General features: G+C 40.0%; 2 protein-coding genes and 1 long non-coding RNA gene across 4 annotated transcripts in view; 1 reads left to right on the forward strand and 2 right to left on the reverse strand.

The window, feature by feature from the left end:
• The window catches only part of ITGA6 (integrin subunit alpha 6), a 77603-nt gene extending 70349 nt beyond the window's left edge, over positions 1 to 7254 (forward strand). Inside the window, exons 25-26 of one of the 2 annotated variants that reach the window (XM_047722165.1) lie at positions 2733 to 2858; positions 5178 to 5316. In XM_047722165.1, coding sequence (XP_047578121.1) covers positions 2733 to 2840 — 108 coding nt within the window. In that variant the 3' untranslated portion in view covers positions 2841 to 2858; positions 5178 to 5316. Of the gene's footprint in view, positions 1 to 2732; positions 2859 to 5177 lie in introns of both variants that reach the window. The other variant, XM_047722164.1, reaches the window with a different exon arrangement.
• LOC125095732 (proline-rich protein HaeIII subfamily 1-like) overlaps positions 1 to 20556 on the reverse strand; it is a 95404-nt gene that overhangs the window by 7885 nt on the left and 66963 nt on the right. The window lies entirely within an intron of this gene.
• On the reverse strand, positions 7422 to 9273 carry LOC125095733 (uncharacterized). Its single transcript, XR_007125932.1, has 2 exons — positions 8012 to 9273; positions 7422 to 7943 (listed from the first exon to the last, which is right to left on the reverse strand). It is a non-coding gene; the product is annotated as an uncharacterized LOC125095733 (long non-coding RNA).

Below are 20556 nucleotides of genomic sequence, written 5' to 3' on the forward strand. Positions count from 1 at the left end.
GGGTTTAATAGGACATTCTTCATTAGAATTTGGTCCTGCAAGTAAAATTAGTACCTTCTCCTGGATTTCTGCCAATAAACAGTCTATATTATAAAAATGTATGTATGAGATGGATGCATACTTTTGTTGGCAAAGATTATGACCCATAGAGTTTGGATTATTCTGAGTGACTAATGAAGGTTCACAGTCCCTTATCGACAACTCTGCAGAAAACTCTGAAAGCTGAAAGTTCATAATGATTTATTTGGCCGCAGAACTGGACAACATGTGATGAGAAGCTATTTGTATTCTTTATCCTTTATTTAATGGTTCTGCTGTGAAACTAATAGTTTTGCTTAGAGTAGTTTTATGCACGCAGCATATTACTTTTCTAAAATGCCCAAATTCTAGATTTCCACACCTGTCTGGTCCAGAGGATTTTGAATTAAATGATTATAAACCTCTACCAACAATCTCTAGGATTAGACCATCTTTATCCTTTCCCTTGGATCCAAGAGTATAATTGACAAAGATTCAGATACTGTCACTTTCAAATATTGGGGATTTTTTTTTGTATGTTATTTTTCCAAGCAACTGCCTTTTACCAGTCTGAGTGAGTTTTCTGGTGTTCTCCAAATGTGTGATTCAGAGGTTGGTGACTGCTCACGCCAAGACTCCTCCCTGCATTGGGTACTGGCCAGTTTTACTGTTGACATCCCCTCCAGACAGCCGGTTTCTCTGGTCAGCACAGCCAGCCGTAGGAGATGCTCTGAAAATTATTCTGGTATCAAAAACTGAATTTGAAATTTAGTATTTGAGGATGGCTTTTGTGTGCTTTCTGGAGGCGGTCACAAGGATAGTCTTCTTCAGAGCAGGTCCTACTGGCAGTGTTTAATGAGGGTGAGACATAGCTATGGGGTTAGAATTTAAAAACACCCAAGCTCTATAATTTTAGGCAAATCATTTCATCTTCCTGGGGCACTGGTTTACTTTCACTTTTTAGTGAGTGGACTGGACTATATAATCTCATGGGTTGTTTATAGCTCTAAGGTATCCAGAACTCACAAGTGAACCCTAATCAACCTCCTATGAACCCTACACGAAGACTACTTTTATTACTTTACTGATACTCTTCTTCCTTAAAATGAACGATGCCTTTTCATGTATTAAAATCATGGAGCTTAAGGGCCAGAAAGGACTCCAGTTCAGTGGCCATTAAACTGGGTTTTGCACATCCACGTAGGTGCCAAGATTAAGCTAGGTGGTGCAGCTAGGGCCAATATCCCTGCTTCAGCCAGAGTCATTCTGATGTTATGTACTTTATTTATTTATTTGACACAGAGAGAGAGACAGTGAGAGAAGGAATACAAGCAGGGGTCATGGGAGAGGGAAAAGCAGGCTCCCCGCCGAGCAGGGAGCCTGATGGGGACTCAATCCCCAGACCCCAAGATTATGACCTGGGTCGAAGGCAGACACTTACCAACTGAGCCACCCGGGCGCCCCTGATGTTATCTGCTTTAAATACCCGGATAGTGCACAGGGTTTTGTTTGGAGGTAAAGAGGAAAGTCCTTCCTTCAGGCTGGTCTGGTCACCTTCATTTTGCCAACAAGGATGCTCATGCCTGTGGAGGGTAAGAATGCTGCCAGGCTGGAAGCAGGACGAGGACACTTGGTTCCCTATCGACCTGCATGTGTTACTGCAAGTTGGCTGGGTGTGTTCACTGTGTATTAGATGGAGGGAGTCACAAGTAGACGTCAAGATAAAGGGTGAAACTTAGGATAATGGAGCCGTTATGAAGCTGCACTAGCCAGCGGGACACATGTGGCTACTAAGCACTTGGCATGTGGCTGTTGCCACGAAGGTATTTTTGATTTAACTTTGAATACCCACATGTAGTTCCCATGCCGTATGAAACATCTAGATTTTCACTTTAAGGAGTGGCCAGACTAGGAAGCAGAGTTTTCCAGGAGGGCAGACTTATTTGACCAAGCTGATTCCAAAGGGTAGTTCCACAGCCTTACAAACAAGTAAATAGAAAAGGTCCTCCCCTCGTCGAATGAAGGAAATTATAGTAAAAAGGGGAATTACATCTCTGTGTTGAGAGTGACCTAACCTGAGGAGCACAGGTTCCTACCACTTAATGGTTACCTGGTGGGTTAAAATTTGGGAACATGACAGCTGTCCTTCTTTCATGATGGTGTATTCAAATTTATATTACGGTTTACCCACAAATACAAAGTCCTCAAGTACACAGCAGTTGTTCCATGAAACTTCCTGTGAAAGGCAGAAAAATGCCATATCTATTTTATTTGGATTTATGCTAAATCTCTGTGTACTTCTTTGTCGCAGAAAAACTGCAAAAGTCAATCTTTTGCCTATTTTAGAGTTCATATTCTCCTGCATGAAGAAACCACCCAAAGCTACAATCAGACGGATATACGATTTTCCTTTTAGGATGATTTTTTTGGTCCTCCGGATGTTGGTTACAGATGGAAAAACCAGTTAGCGAATTAATGTCATCCGGTTTAAGTATCAGACCAGAGACCCATGGTAATCAGGTCGGTTTGGCGGCTGTTCACTTCTGGTTGATCCCTAAGTGGTCTCTTTGTAACAAGCTATTATTGGTTGATCCATAAGTGGTCTCTTCGTAACAAGCTATAACTAGAAAACAGGTTACAATCTGAGATTTTTCTTTTGTTTCTCTCTCATACACAAAACTGTAAAACTGACTAAATACCTTGCTTCCTTATAGTGTGGTTTCTTCAAGAGAAATAAGAAAGATCATTATGATGCCACCTATCACAAGGCTGAGATCCATGCTCAGCCGTCTGATAAAGAGAGGCTTACTTCTGATGCATAGTATTGATCTACTTCTGTGGTAATTGATCAATGTTTTTTCATTGCTAGCTGTGGGACCCGCTATGGTTGTGGTGGCTAACTTTAAGAGCAACAGCTTGCTGTGTGTGTCCCATTAACAGATGTTTCCAAATGTCCACACTGGCTTGCCTTGCTTGGATTTGTTTTATTTCACTTGAAAGCTCAGTTTTGTGTTGTAGAAATGCACAAAGAATCTTTTGTTGCAGGTGAGTTATTTTGTGTTGTTAAACGTCACCCACAGCAATGAAGATGATTGGACTCTATGTACACACAAAAGGAGGCATTGGACCTCCCTAGGAGCCCAGTTTGCCATGTGTTGTCAACCCAGTATATAGCATCCCACTTGGAATTTCAAAGGTGAATGAGAAATCACTGCAGATTTCTTGTCCACTTTGGGATTTTCCACAGATAGAAGCTTGTGTTGACTGCCTAATTAACCTGTTGCATGTTGGAAACATTGTGTTTCTCTTGAGAAGGCTTCCTTACTGTCCTTTCTGATCTTGCTATAAAGTGATGGGGGAAGGCTTGGAATGCTTTTGTTGCTCAGAAATTGTTTTATGCTCGCTAAGCATGCGACTTCCTTTTCCTGCATATCTACTACGGGTCAAAGACCACTACAACAAACTATGAATGTGTTGACCTGGTGGACACGATGGCCAATTTCAGAAGATCACTCTTTACCAAGTGACCTTCATTATACAAAATTCTAATATAAAAATGCTCTGGACAGTTACGGTTTCAATATGTTGTAATGGAGTTTGACCTTGTTTCATGTTCCTAGAGATCTTATTCAACTTTGGGTCTTGGTTGGTTTTAAGTTCGTGTTTTGCTTCCCTTGTTTGTAAATCCATGGAAACAGGAATTGGTGGTAATTCCTTTTTCCATTTATGTGGGCACGAGGGGATGGAATTATTCCTATAATCCCTTTCCATGACACTGTCACGATGAATCCCAACCTTTCCATTTCAGTTCTACATACCACCCTTGACTTCCTCCTCTTTTAAAATAAAGCAAGAGCCACATTTTGCAATATGTATTTTGGCTTTTTGCACAAAATAATAAAGGAGTCCAATGTGGAAATGGCCTTATAACAAAACTTCTTGGTCCATTTTTCCTAATGATTTAGGGATGACAGAATCTAATTTTACTTTGCCTCATGATATATTTTTTTTTAAGGACTTTATTTATTTGACAGAGATCACAGTAGGCAGAGAGGCAGGCAGAGAGAGAGAGAGAGGAGGAAGCAGGCTCCCTGCCAAGCAGAGAGCCCGATGCGGGGCTCGATCCCAGAACCCTGAGATCATCACCTAGCGCCAAAGGCAGAGGCTTAACCCACTGAGCCACCCAGGTGCCCCCGCCCCATGACATTTTTATAACCTCATTCAACATAAATGTTCTGTTCCTATCACATGATACACATTAACCATTCCAAGTATCTTCCTCATCCTCCTCCTAGCTGCATTTTTAAATCAAAACACATCTTTTCCATGAAACATATTTTATTCATTTAAAAATTTCAATTTGATTAAAAATTTTCCTGATATGTTCTCCATAAAAATCTAATTTGGATCAGATTGAATATTTTTTAAAAAATGAATAAAAAATGTATTCATAAATAAGTGTAAAGGTCTTCTGAAAAAAAAATATTAGGGGTGCTCTGAAATTTAATGGCATACTTTCCTCAAGTTCTTTGCAGTACCTGATTCATTTTTACTACATGATTTAATGAAACAGCTTAAATTTGGAAGCACAACAGGAAATCCACACAATGTAAATTACCTTATAGCTCATGAGAGATGTGTACTTAGCCTCGGAGGAGAGAAAGTCCTTAAAATGACTCATTTGAACACTGGCATAGTCAAATAGTAATCTGTAAAAATATTGGTGATTTGATTTCATTTTGTTAGTGAGACAAGGACACAAAATAATCTTTAGTTCATGGCCTTTAAAAAGATTGTTCTTTAACATCTAGTCTAAAATTGAGATCTTTTTAACAGAGTATTGTGATTATAAAAAATGGAAGCACTGTTCCAGAGCTCTGAAATTGTTAGTAAAGAGGTAGCTTACTACATTGTTATAAAATGTAAAGACAAGATGGAAAAAACGGACTTTCCTTCTAGTTTTACAGCTGTCTTCTCCTACGCTTATCCCCAGTGGCTGTTGTCTTTTCAACCTGCTTGTTCCTTCTTAAAAGAAACCATTTTTTTCCCTTTGTCCAGAGGTAGGCGTAGCTGAACAGAAAGCTTAGACATTCCCATTTTGTGCACTTGTTTTTCTTGCAATCCTTAATTTGTTTCTGCTTCTCTCTCCCCTTGATCAGTGCGGATTCTTTAAACGCTCCAGGTACGACGATAGCGTTCCCCGATACCATGCTGTGAGGATCCGGAAGGAAGAGCGGGAGATCAAAGATGAAAAATACATCGATAACCTTGAAAAAAAACAGTGGATCACAAGGTGGAGTGAAAATGAAAGCTACTCCTAAGAGGGGCCAAAAAAAGCTTCCCAGTACCCAAACTGCTCTTCCCCGCCCAACTCCGACATCTAAGTGGACTTGCGAGACTGTTTGATCCCTGAATATTAATTTCAGACAGACTATGCCCAGTACGAACTTGGACAGTTTTCACTGTGGACGCTGATGTGCAGCCTGGGGCTCTCTGGTCTGGCACAGCCAAATTTAAGACTGTTGGAATGGAGTTTTCTTTAACTGCCTTAATTTAACTTTCCGGGTTGCCTTTGTTTTTGGTGTGGCTGACTTGCCTGGGCGCCGGTAGGGCCTCCCCTGCAGGGCTCCTGCCCTGTACTCCCCCTAGCATAGCTGAAGATGGCACCGGTCACGGTCACTGTGCTGACAGGCTGGCCGCGCTCGTTGGCACTGCCTCTGCACGCCTCCCTCCCCTAGGACCGGAGAGCCGCAAGGGAGCAGTGGGCAGCACCAGACCGTGCCCTCGGGTAGCTGTGTTTCACTTCAGGGTGCTACCTTCAGTGCAATGTGCAATAGGTGGTGTTGCCATCCTGCCATCTGTCCCCATTTCTTAGACGTGTGAACACTCCTCCCACCATATAACATACAGCTTTCACCCTTCCTGCTCACACAGGTGCAACAGACTTGAATGCTACTTAGACTTACTTGTATATGCTATTTATTTTTTTTTCTTTTTTTTTTTTTTTTTAACAACCGTTTTGTCATTGACAGGCCAAAGATTCTCCACTTTACCCTTCCAGTTGGATTGAACAATCAGAATTAGAACATGGGAGGTCATGGGTTTGAATTTCGTGCAAAAAAAAAAATCCTTTTGTAAGTTATTACATCTCCCTTCCTGACAGCCCTCACCCCCTTCTTCCAGACCCAAACTGTTTCAGAAAGAGAAGTTAACCGTGAGATGCTCAATTCTTATCGGACAGCACATATTTTCGAGTTTAGAGCCCTGTGTGAGGTCTCCTGCACCCTTTGTGCTGTAACTTTCAGGAACTCTTGGAAATAATGGGTTGGTTTGCTGGACTCAGATGCGGTGTAAGCCCTGTTGCGCACACTGTACTGTCCGGACTTGAAAGAGAGGGTTGGTGCCTATGGTGGGTCCAGACGGATCCAGTGCGAGACTACTGAGTATCTGATCCCGAAAATCAGAACATCACGGCTTTTATGTTTTTAAATGTTGGAACCATTTAATCGGCGAGTCAGTGTTCTGTTTTTTGTCTCCTCCCCTATCTGTAGTCCCCCACATTACTTTGGGACTGCGCTAACTACAGTTTTCAATGGTTTTAATTGTAAAAATGAACTGGCAGAGGAGGAAAACATTTCTGTTCATTCAAGAAACAATGAACAGATAGGAATTTGAATTTTTAAAAATTACTGTACTTCAAAATGTAAAGTTAGATGGGGAATAATAGCAAACAGGTGCTAATTTGTTGGAACAAAATTGTTGCTTTGGAGTTTTTTTTCTTTACAGAAATCGTATGCTCTGAAGATACTAAGGACATTATTCTCATTGTACTTTGGAACTTTCATTCACAAAGATGGTTTTACAATGATACTTTGTTTACAAAAATTTCTCTAAAACAGGTCATACCAGTGTTTGAAATCTAGGTTTCTTGTTTAGGTAGGTACCTTATAACCAAATGCACTGGCTTTATAGGTTGCCACAGAGCTGATATTTTGAAAGTGTCTGTATATCTTTGTTAAAAAACAAAGAATATCCTAAAAGGGAAGAGGTGGAAGGCTGGTCCAACAACAAGGAACATAGTGGTGTTCATTGTTAAAAACGTCATCTCAAGTCAAGTCACTGGGTCTGTTTGCATTTGATACATTTTAGTACTAAGTAGCATTGTAAAATTATGATTAGAAAATACCTGTGGATATTTGTATAAAAGTGTGAAATAAATTTTTTTATGAAAGTGTTCATTGCTTAGTAACACAGCATTATATATATGAAACTCTAAAATTATAAATAACCTAATTGTGTTTTTATTTAATGAAGGCTAACTCAAGTTTTTGAGATTTTATTTTCTTTGAAGGTTTTCTTCTTTTCCTTCGGGCTCTTACTGTTCATTTTCTTTTGATATCAACTGACATCAACTGATCTGAAAGATGGCCTTATTTGAGATCCCTACCAACTGGGAGATGTCGTTTAGCAATGATACCATGGCACGAAGAGTAAGAGTTCTTGTGGCAAAGTTGCTCTCTTCTGAGAAGATATTTTGGATGTGAGAGCAGTTTGACTGTGGCACTATTGATGACCAAGGACTGATTTGGTAGAACTGACTGGCCTGAAAATATTTTCTTCACCAAAGTTTTCTGTTTAGATTTATAAGCAATTTTATGAACCTTCTTTAGCTAGATTATCACAATCTATACAAAACTAAGGCATGGAGATAGAGCTCAAATATTATAGCAAATAGCATGCCCTGTCCCGAATAAATTTCCAATGTAAAATGTATCATCTGTCTAGTAAATTAATAGTTTTCTACTAAGTATTATATAGTGAATCTTGGTTCTTTGAAGATCAGACAGGTTTTACCACCCAAAGAAATGTGATGGGTACTTTCTAATGACAGACCAGTGTGAACCTTTATTCACAGTCCCCTGGACCTACCCAGATTAATGACTACAATCTGTAATCACCATCATCATTCAAGTGTCCGTGGCTGTACTTGGACTATGGCATAGGTTTCCTGCGCTGGACATCATGGCAATACTTGATAGGATTATATCCCTTCCTCTCCCTCTTAAAAAATCCTACAGGAATGCCTAGGAGTGACAGTAGAAGATAAGTCGGAATATCCTTGGATCCATTTACAAACACTGACCTTTTGTTACTGGTTGCACAATCTCCCACTGGGTCATGCCTTTGGGGCTGGGTCTGTTCTGGAATGTGGGGCAGATATAAGTGGTAATGCTTTAAATTGTCCAGACCAGGGAAGTAAGGGTAAGATCAAACCTTCTACCCTACATGACAACATTGTAATGAGAACTGACCCCTGGCACACTACCTCATGAGAGGACAATGTGGGAAGACCGATTAGGATTAATAGACTGTTCTGTTTTAAAGGAAGAAAAGAGTGAAATGCTCTAGGTGCCTGGGTTCCAGATAAGTACAACCTGAAGGCTGAGAAAACAAAATTATGAGAGTTGCAATCAGGAGCGATAGCATAAAGTATAGTGGCTGAAGGCAGTTCCTTAAGACCAAAGGGTAGGATCTAATCGTGGTTCAACCACTGAGGAAAAAGCAAGGTTCAAAGAGATGACGAAAATGAACTAAGAAGGATCTCAAAACAGGAACTACCACAAAAAAGCCAGCAGGTCTCTGTTCTTCTACTAGTTCCTGTTTACGGGCACAGGGCAAGTGAGTGTTTTTTCTCCTGTAACTTTAAAAAACAGGTTTTGCGGACTCTGAAAGGCATCTGGCCCAGCTGTTAGGATGGGGGAAAGTGCTGAACACCAGTGGCTGAGGCCAGGTCTACTGAGACATTAACCAACAGACCCCAAGAAATCTAGAAGAAAAGTTGTAAAGGGATTCATGGTTAAACCCTCTAAGTGAATTAGAGGACAGAAATCAGGAAAAAACTGGTCTAGCACAGTGCAAGGGTAGACCATGTGCCTCATGCCCCATGACCAACCAGGGAATGGTTAATGAGGACACCAGAGTGAAGGAGTCAAGTGCAATTCCTGTAGAGTCAGCATAAGGGCCTCAGTCATCTCTTCGCCCTCCGCCCAAGCCATCTCTCAGACTGTTCCAGGGAAACAAGCAGCGACAGACCCACGTTAGCAGAAGTCAGATAAAATTTTACTATTCATACTTCTAGAACATTCACAGTCTCAAACTACAGGGATAGCATGTACTTCTTTCATTATCCAGAGATTAGTGCATAAGTAAATAACTAGTAGATAGGTGTGAGTGTTAAGATCCTGTCATTCTGGGGCACCTGGGTGGCTCAGTGGATTAAGCCTCTGCCTTTGACTCAGGTCATGATCCCAGGCTCTGGGATTGAGCCCCACATCAAGCTCCCTGCAGGGAGCCTGCTTCCCCTCTTTGCCTGCCTCTCTGCCTACCTGTGATCTGTCAAATAAACAAATAAAACCTTAAAAAAAAAAAAAGATCCTGTCATTGTGAGGTGTGCCCGGGTGGCTCAGTCACTTGAGCATCTGACGCTTGTTTTTGGCTCTGGTCATGATCTCATGGTCATGAATCCAGACCTGTGTCGGGCTTCATTCTCTCTCCCTCTACACCTCCCCTCAGGTGTGCTTTCTCTCTCAAATCTTAAAATCCTGTCACTGTGAAAGAGACAGGTGTAGTTTAATAACTGTTAGATGAATGGAAAAAGAAGATATGGTATACATGGTCTATGGAATATTATGTAGCCATAAAAAAGATCTTGCCATTTGTGACAACATGGATGGAACTAGAGGGTATAATGCTAAGTGACATAAGTCAGATGACATAAGTCAGACAAATGGCATATGATTTCACTTAGATGCAGAATATAAAAAAGCCAACAAAGTAGAAACGGACATATAAACAGAGAACAAATTGGTGGTTGCCAGAGGGGAGACGAGTATAGAGAGGAAACAAAATCATAAAGGGGAGTGGGAGGTACAGGCTTTCAGTTTTGGAATATGGAAGTCACAGGGATGAAAGATACAGCATAGGGAATATAGTCAATAATGTAACAGCATTTTATGGTAAATGGCAGCTACACTTGGGTTGAACATGACAATGTATGGAATCGTCTAGATACTATGTTGTACACCTGTAACTAATGTAACACCGTGTGTTAACTGCACCTCAATAAAAAACAAGGGGCACCCATCTGGCTCAGTCAGTTAAGTGTCCAATTCTTGGTTTTGACTCAAGTCATGATCTCAGGGTTGTGAGATCGAGCCCTGTGTCAGTCTCTGCACTGGGTGTGAAGCCTGCTTAAGATTCTCTCTCCCTCTGCCCTTCATCATCTCTAAAAACAACAACAATGACGACCCCGAATTCTCTATTACTACAGTTCTTCCCTCTCCAACATCTTTTTTATGGCCTGTAAGAATGAGAGAAGGTCTTAAACAAAAGTACTATTTTCTTTTGACATAGTCATTTTTTGGTATAAGCATGTAATAGTTTGAGTTTCCTCATTATGTGAAGCTATTTATAATTCATTCACTTATTTACATATTCATTAGTTGTAGAGAAGTCTTCTAGTACCCATTACAGGCCAAGGTCTGTGTCTGGGGATGGAGATACAGAAGTAACACAGATATGGTTCTTGCTCTTGGGGAACTTATATGATAACTAATATTTGACTTAAGAAAATGGATGGACATCACAATAGCTAATTTATTTATACTTTTAAATATAAAATGCACTGCCATTTGTCTATGCAGTGATATTACTTCCTGTTTTACACAGAAGGGGCCAAAAATCATAATCACAATTTGCGAAAAAGTTGCTTCCAAAGAGTAAAATAACATAATGGCTGCTTTCAGTAGGCATTAGTGTTCTTTTCCTTTCTTTTAACTTAGTGTATAATAAAATACTGGAATACTTAAAAGACTCTACGAAAAAATTTTAAATAAAACAGATGGAAATGAATCCACTTTAAGTAGCAGAATTTAAAATCTTGCATTATAATATAAATGGTTAACATATAAGGTCAGTACCTGATGCTATGTGAGTGGAACTTGCCTCCAGAACCAACCCCAACCCCAGATAATCCAGAATAGACACTCCACCTGGGCTGCACATTTGAATTTCTAAAGAACATTTAAGAAAAAAACCCCAATACCTAGACTACACACCAGACTGACTATCAGAATCTCAGGGTGGGACCCAGGCATCAGCACCACTGAAGGATCCTAGGGGACTCGAAGTGTAGCCGAGTTAGATACTTGTTTAGGAAGTCGTTGGATGGCCTGAATATTTATGGAAAGAGCTCTGCCCTGCATGTGGAAATGCCTCATTTTGTTTCCACTGGTGATTCCAGTGCGCCAGTAACAAGAGTTGAGAAGCTAGAGGCATCTTTGCCCTAAAGAGAGAGGGCAAGTGGTTAGCGTCACCTCTTAGAATATAACCTGGTGAGTGACTGGCATGTTTGTGCCCTAGTTTCCTCATCTGTGAAACAGGATCACTAATAGAAATCTCTTAGGTTTTTGTAAGGAGTAAAGAAGACTATTTAGAAGTGCTCTGTAATTATAATTATGCTTGTTATATAAAATCCTAAGACGTTCAGGTAGGAAGGAAGCATAGAAATTTAGTTCTACTTCCTCATTTCACAGATGGGGAGGCAGAGTGCCTTTTAATTCTCACTGACTTTTTGTCTCACACTTCAATGCCTGTCATACCCCATGCCTTACCAGTGGGTGTTCCAGCCCCTGCCTGCAAGCTTAAGTACCTTTAACTGACTATAAAATACCTTGAACCAAACTCTTGAATCTGAACTCCTTATCAACATAGGTCACTTTGTTCAAGAGTGACCTGATTTCTGCTAACCTGGGCCTTGGCTCCTTAATACAATGATGAATGTAGGTCGGGGCACGTGCACAAAGTCAGTGTGTAGGCATCTTGAAACTGCTTTGTATTCATTCTGGTTGTTGTTGTTGTTGTTGTTTTTCCTGACACGGAAGAATGTAAAAGGAGCAGATTCTTTTTGAAAATGCTTTCTCAGTTCTTTATGCACACCATTAATTCTTTGGTTTCCTTTAGTGGGAACATGCCCTACAGTTTTGTTGCTTATTACCTTTATTGCTATGCAGAAGAGGAAATGCTCACATAGCCCAGTTTGTGCTTGGGTTACATCATGAAGATGAAAAAATCCCCAGCTTGAAAACTCCCATTTCTCCCTTCCACCAGTCACAATGCACTGACTGGAAGACCCATTAAAGGCAAAAAACAAAAAAGGGCACCTTCCCCTGGGAAGACAGGTTCTATTTGACTACAAGGTGTCATCAAATGACACAAAGTACTGAAGTTCCAGGATACCTGCCTAATGGAGAAAGTGCCCTTGGTTAGAAAGTCACCATCAATAGAGTGGTGAAGAGCAGCCCTGCTCCCACGGTGACATGCCAAGAATCACCTGGGTGTCTCGGGAAGACACAGGGTCTGATGCAGGCAGTCTGCAGCAGAGCCTAAGAGTCAACATTTCCAACAAGCTCCAGGTGCTGCAAAGCTGTCGGTCCATGGCTTAGACTGTGGGGAGCAAGAGGCTCTGGGGTCCATCTCTGTCCAAGTCACACCTCTACTGCTTCCTACTTGTCTGACCTTGGACAAATAGGCTAACCCCTGACTTCCAGGAAAGATGGCAGAAGAGGAGGACCCTAGCTTCATCTTGTCCCACAGACACAACTAGCTACCAACTCACATCAGTGTGAGTAACCAAGAAAACAACCCAAAGACTGGCAGAACAGATTCCACTGCTAAATGTAGAGAACAGGCCACACTGAAGAGGGCAGGAAGGGTAGACACAATGTAGGCTGAGGCCAGGGCGGCGGGTGGGGGGATGGGCAGCACTAACTGGACTTGCACTATGGTTTGCTGGAGAGAAGGAACCATGGGCATGGGGAAGGAAGGCAAACGGGCTACCACACCAGAGAACCTGCACGGGGAAGACAATCCCTATAACATTTGACTTTGAAAGTGAAAGGGGTTGAATTTAGCGAGTTCTTACAACCAGCAGGAATTAAAGCCTGGAATTTTAAAAAAAATCAGTGGTCTCCATTCTGGAAGACCCAGAGGGTGATAGGGACATGACAAAAAGTCTGTGGAGAAACAGAGGAATTGAAAAATGCCTGGGATATAAGGGAGAGTTATTTACTAATCTCACAGGACGTGTCAGAAGGGCGGGTTTGCTGAGGAACTTCTCTAGTAACAAAGGAGCTGACAGGCACCACCAAGGCCCCAGCATTAAGTCGTGGCCCTCTGCGGGCAATGGTGCAACACCAACATTCACTACTTTACTTGTTTACACCAAGCCCTGTGTTTGGGGGGTCCTGAGTCCTGGTGGCAGTGGTGGTAGGCCCAGCAGAAGCTCAAGGCATGGCTTATTAAAATTATGTGCCTTGCCCAGGTGTGCTCTGCGGATCTTCCCAGGCCAGCCCCGGTCTTGACTTAGCGAGTCTCCTTTTGTAAGCAGACTGGTGCAAACTTTGTTAAAATTGCATGTCCCATCCCAGCTGGGGACAAAACATTGGCCACAACAAGCAAAGAGAGCCTCTGCAGACACCTGGATTGAAGGGAAAAGCACCCAGAACACAACAGCTGGGCACATGCAGTACACACAGGAGTTTTGGTACATGGGGGACATTGCACGGAAGGCACTACAGGACTTCTTCAGGCCATTACTTTCAAGAGGAGATGTAGCTGACTTTCCTAACACCACAGTGAGACAAAATGAGGAGACAGAGGAATATGTCCCAAAGAAGAACAGGACCAAAGCACAAGAGACCTAAGCAACACAGATATAAGTAATATGCGTGATTGTGAATTTAAAGTAATGAGTGTAAAGATACCCACCAGACTTGAGAAAAGAGTGGAGGGCATCAGTAAGACCCCTAACACAGAGATAAAAAGAACCAATCAGAGATGAGGAATAAAATAAATTTAAAAATACACTTGATATAATAAATACAGTAGAGAAAGTAGAGGAATGAATTAATAATCTGGAAGGCAGAGTAATGGAAAGTAATAAAGATAAGCAGGTGAGAGAGAAAAAATTTGTAAAATAAGAATGTACTTCAGTAACTTACTAATTCCATCAAGTATAATAACATTCACATTATAGGGATCCAGAAGGAGAAAGAGAAGAGAGGGCAGAAAATTTATTTGATGAAATAACAGGCCCAAATTTCTCCAATCTGGGGAAGGAAACAGATATCTAGATCCAGGTGGCACAAAGATGCCTCAACAGAATCAACCTAGGGAGGTCCACACCAAGACACGTAGTAGTTAAAATGGCAAACAGTAGTGATAAAGAGAGGATTTTAAAAACAGCAAGAGAAAAGATAATTAAATACAAGGGAAACTTCAAAAGGCTAACAGCAGATTTGTTAGCCAAGGCTTTGCAGGCCAGAAGGAAGTGGCAAGATACAAAATGTTGAAATTAAATAAAAATCTATAGCTAAGAATCCTATATCCATCAAGGCTACCATTCAGAACAGAAGTAGAGATAAAGAGCTTCTCAGACAAACAAAAGCTAAAACAGTTCATGAGCAATAAACCAGCCCTAGAAGAAATATTAAAGGGGACTCTGAGTGAAAAGGAAAGACCGTAAGTAATAGAAAAATAGGAAAACAAGATGTGGTACACACACACACACACACACACACAGGAATATTACTCAGCCATAAAAAAGAAGGAAATCTTGCCATTTACAACGATGTGGATGGATCTAGAGAGTATTATTCTAAGTCAGTCAGAGAAAGACAAATACCATATGATTTCACACATATATGGAATTTAAGAATCAAAACAGATGAACATGGCGGGGTGGGGAGAGTCAAACCAGAAAACAGATTCTTAACTTTAGAGAACAAACCTAGTGTTACTGGAGAAGAGGGGGGCAGGGGTATGGGTTAAATGGGTGTTGGGTATTGAGGAGGGTACTCATTGTGCTGAGTACTGGGTGTTGTATGTAAGTGATGAGTCACTAAATTCTATACCTGAAACTAATATTACACTACATGTCAACTGACTGGAATTTAAATAAAGACTTCAAAAAAAAAAAAAAAGAAAAGAAAAAAAGGGAAACACAAAAGCAGTAAAAATAAGCATATCTGTAAAATTAGGTCAACAGATTCACAGAATAAAAGGATGTAAGGTATGACACTACATACGTAAAACCATGGGGGAGGGGAGAACAGAATGGGTTCAAACTTAAGTGCCCATCAATTTCATATAAATTACTGCATGCACGAGATGTTATATGCAAGCTTAATGGTAACCACAAACCAAAAACTACTACTACATATTCAAAAAACTAAGAGAAGGGAATCTAGATATATCACTAAAGCAAGCTAGCAAACTGTGAAAGAGAGCAAAAGGTCACAGAAGAACTACAAAAACAACCACAAAACAAGTCACAAAATGGTAATAAATATATATCTATCAATACTTACTTTGAATGTAAATGGAACAAACACTCCAATCAAAAAACATGGGGTGACAAAATGGATAAAAAAAAAAACCCACTCATTTATATGCTGCCTGCAAGAGACTCATTTCAGCCTTAAAGAGACATGCAAATCGAAAGTGAGAGAATGGAGAAACATTATCATGCAAATGTATGTCAAAAGAAAGTTGGGCTAGTCATACTTATATTGGACAAAATAGACTTTAAAACAATGACTGTAACAAGAGACAAAGGAGGACACTATATAAAGGGGACAATCCAACAAGAAGATATAATAGTTACAAGTATTTACGTACCCCAAATGGGAGCAACCAAACACACGAAGCAGTTAATAACACACATAAAGGAACTAATTGAGGGTTATACAATAATAAAGGGGACTTTAAAACCCCACTTACATCAATGGACAGATCATCCAAACAGAAAATCAACAAGGAAATAGTGACTTTGAATGACACACTGGACCAGAGGGATTTAACAGATATATACAGAACATACTATCCTAAGACAGCAGAATACCCGTTCTTTTCAAGTACACACAGAACATTCTCCAGGACAGATCACATATTAGGCTACAAAACAACTCTCAACAAATTCAAAAAGATCGAAGACATACCATGCATCTTTTCTAACCACAATGCTATGAAACTACAAATTAGCCACAAGAGAAAATCTGAAAATAGCACAAATACATGGAGATTAAATAACACACTACTACACAATGAATGAATCAACCAGAAATCAAAGAAGAAATAAAAAATTACATGTAGAGAAATGACAATGAAAATACAATGGTCCAAAATCTTTGGGATGCAGCAAAAGCAGTTCTAAGAAGGACATTTATAGCAATAGAGCCCTACCTCAGGAAGCAAAAAAAAATCTCCAATAAACAACCTAACCTTATACATAAAGGAGCTAAAAAAAGGAAGAACAAACAAAACCCAAAGCTAGCAGAAGGAATGAAATGATAAATATTAGAGCAGAAGTAAGTGAAATCAAAGCTAAATTAAAACAAAACAAAACAAAACAAAAACCAATAGAACAGATCAAGGGAACCAGGAGCTGGTTCTTTAAAAACATCAACAAAATTGATAAACTTCTAGCGAGACTCACCAAAAGAGAGAGAGAGGGGACTCAAAATCACAAATGAAAGAGTAGAAGTAACAACTGACAACACAGAAATACAAAGGATTATAAGAGAATTATGAAAAGACTATATGCCAACAAACTGGACTACCTGGAAGAAATGGATAAATTCCAAGAAACATATAACCCACCAAAACTGAAGCAGGTAAAATAGAAAATTTGAACAGATTGATGACCAGCAATGAAACTGAATCAATAATCAAAAACCTCCCCCCAACCAAAAAATAGTTCAGGACTAGATGGCTTCACAAACAAATTCTACCACACATTTAAAGAAGAGCTAATACCTACTATTTTCAAATTATTTCATATACTAGAAGACAAAAGAAAACTTTCAAATTCATTCTATGAAGCCAGCATTACTTAAAATCACACAAAGACAGCAAAAACAGGAGAACTATGGACAAATATCTCTGAACATAGTTGCAAAAATCCTCAACAAAATATTAGCAAACTGAATACAATAATACATTTAAACAAATCATTCACCAGGATCAAGTGGGATTTATTCCCAGGATGCAAGGGCTGTGCAATATATATTTTTTGAACTTTATTATTATTTTTTTTTTATAAACATATAGTATATTTTTATCCCCAGGGGTACAGGTCTGTGAATCACCAGGTTTACACACTTCACAGCACTCACCATAGCACATACCCTCCCCAATGTCCATAACCCACCCCCCCAACCCCCCTCCCCGCATCAACCCTCAGTTTGTTTTGTGAGATTAAGAGTCACTTATGGTTTGTCTCCCTCCCAATCCCATCTTGTTTCATTTACTCTTCTCCTACCCCCTCGACCCCCCATGTTGCATCTCCTCTCCCTCATATCAGGGAGATCATATGATAGTTGTCTTTCTCCGATTGACTTATTTCGCTAAGCATGATACCCTCTAGTTCCATCCACGTCGTCGCAAATGGCAAGATTTCATTTCTTCTGATGGCTGCATAGTATTCCATTGTGTATATATACCACATCTTCTTTATCCATTCGTCTGTTGATGGACATCTAGGTTCTTTCCATAGTTTGGCTATTGTAGACATTGCTGCTATAAACATTCGGGTGCACGTGCCCCTTCGGATCACTATGTTCATATCTTTAGGGTAAATACCCAGCAGTGCAATTGCTGGGTCATAGGGTAGTTCTATTTTCAACATTTTGAGGAACCTCCATGTTGTTTTATAGAGTGGTTGAACCAGCTTGTATTCCCACCAACAGTGTAGGAGGGTTCCCCTTTCTCCACATCCTCGCCAGCATCTGTCATTTTCCTGACTTGTTAATTTTAGCCATTCTGACTGGTGTGAGGTGATATCTCATTGTGGTTTTGATTTGTATTTCCCTGATGCCGAGTGATATGGAGCACTTTTTCATGTGTCTGTTGGCCATCTGGATGTCTTCTTTGCAGAAATGTCTGTTCATGTCTTCTGCCCATTTCTTGATTAGATTATTTGTTCTTTGGGTGTTGAGTTTGCTAAGTTCTTTATAGATTTTGGACACTAGCCCTTTATCTGATATGTCGTTTGCAAATATCTTCTCCCATTCTGTCAGTTGTCTTTTGGTTTTGTTCACTGTTTCCTCGGCTGTGTAGAAGCTTTTGATCTTGATAAAATCCCAATAGTTCATTTTTGCCCTTGCTTCCCTTGCCTTTGGTGATGTTTCTAGGAAGATGTTGCTGCGGCTGAGGTCGAAGAGGTTGCTGCCTGTGTTCTCCTCAAGGATTTGGATGGATTCCTTTCTCACATTGAGGTCCTTCATCCATTTTGAGTCTATTTTCATGTGTGGTGTAAGGAAATGATCCAATTTCATTTTTCTGCATGTGGCTGTCCAATTTTCCCAACACCATTTATTGAAGAGGCTGTCTTTTTTCCATTGGACATTCTTTCCTGCTTTGTCGAAGATTAGTTGACCAGAGTTGAGGGTCTATTTCTGGGCTCTCTATTCTGTTCCATTGATCAATGTGTCTGTTTTTGTGCCAGTACCATGCTGTCTTGATGATGACAGCTTTGTAATAGAGCTTGAAGTCCGGAATTGTGAGGCCACCAACTTTGGCTTTCTTTTTCAATATTCCTTTGGCTATTCGAGGTCTTTTCTGGTTCCATATAAATTTGAGGATTATTTGTTCCATTTCTTTGAAAAAAATGGATGGTACTTTGATAGGAATTGCAATAAATGTGTAGATTGCTTTAGGTAGCATAGACATTTTCACAATATTTATTCTTCCAATCCAGGAGCATGGAACATTTTTCCATTTCTTTGTGTCTTCCTCAATTTCTTTCATGAGTACCTTAGAGTTTTCTGTGTATAGATTCTTAGCCTCTTTGGTTAGGTTTATTCCTAGGTATCTTATAGTTTTGGGTGCAATTGTAAATGGGATTGACTCCTTAATTTCTCTTTCTTCTGTCTTGTTGTTGGTGTAGAGAAATGCAACTGATTTCTGTGCATTGATTTTATATCCTGACACTTTACTGAATTCCTGTACAAGTTCTAGCAGTTTTGGAGTGGAGTCTTTTGGGTTTTCCACATACAGTATCATATCATCTGCAAAGAGTGATAGTTTGACTTCTTCTTTGCCGATTTGGATGCCTTTAATTTCCTTTTGTTGTCTGATTGCTGAGGCTAGGACTTCTAGTACTATGTTGAATAGCAGTGGTGATAACGGACATCCCTGCCGTGTTCCTGACCTTAGCGGAAAAGCTTTCAGTTTTTCTCCATTGAGAATGATATTTGCGGTGGGTTTTTCATAGATGGCTTTGATAATATTGAGGTATGTGCCGGCTATCCCTACACTTTGAAGAGTTTTGATCAGGAAGGGATGCTGTACTTTATCAAATGCTTTTTCAGCATCTATGGAGAGTATCATATGGTTCTTGTTCTTTCTTTTATTAATGTGTTGTATCACATTGATTGATTTGCAGATGTTGAACCAGCCTTGCAGCCCTGGAATAAATCCCACTTGGTCGTGGTGAATAATCCTTTTAACGTACTGTTGAATCCTATTGGCTAGTATTTTGGCGAGAATTTTTGCATCTGTGTTCATCAAGGATATTGGTCTGTAGTTCTCTTTTTTGTTGGGATCCTTGTCTGGTTTTGGGATCAAGGTGATGCTGGCCTCATAAAATGAGTTTGGAAGTTTTCCTTCTATTGCTATTTTTTGGAACAGTTTCAGGAGAATAGGAATTAGTTCCTCTTTAAATGTTTGGTAGAATTCCCCCGGGAAGCCGTCTGGCCCTGGGCTTTTGTTTGTTTGGAGATTTTTGATGACTGTTTCAATCTCCTTACTGGTTATGGGTCTGTTCAGGCTTTCTATTTCTTCCTGGTTCAGTTGTGGTAGTTTATATGTCTCTAGGAATGCATCCATTTCTTCCAGATTGTCAAATTTGTTGGCGTAGAGTTGCTCATAGTATGTTCTTATAATTGTCTGTATTTCTTTGGTGTTCGTTGTGATCTCTCCTCTTTCATTCATGATTTTATTTATTTGGGTCCTTTCTCTTTTCTTTTGGATAAGTCTGGCCAGGGGTTTATCAATCTTATTAATTCTTTCAAAGAACCAGCTCCTAGTTTCGTTGATTTGTTCTATTGTTTTTTTGGTTTCTAAAAACCAAATTGATTCGGTTTGAAATCAAAATTTGAAATAAAAACATTTGATTTCTGCTCTGATCTTTATGATTTCTCTTCTCCTGCTGGGTTTAGGGTTTCTTTCTTGTTCTTTCTCCAGCTCCTTTAGGTGTAGGGTTAGGTTGTGTACCTGAGACCTTTCTTGTTTCTTGAGAAAGGCTTGTACCGCTATATATTTTCCTCTCAGGACTGCCTTTGTTGTGTCCCACAGATTTTGAACTGTTGTGTTTTCATTATCATTTGTTTCCATGAATTTTTTCAATTCTTCTTTAATTTCCTGGTTGACCCATTCATTGTTTAGAAGGATGCTGGTTAGTCTCCATGTATTTGGGTT

The sequence above is a fragment of the Lutra lutra genome, chromosome 3 (genome assembly GCF_902655055.1).
Source record: "Lutra lutra chromosome 3, mLutLut1.2, whole genome shotgun sequence".
Lineage (NCBI taxonomy): Eukaryota > Metazoa > Chordata > Mammalia > Carnivora > Mustelidae > Lutra > Lutra lutra.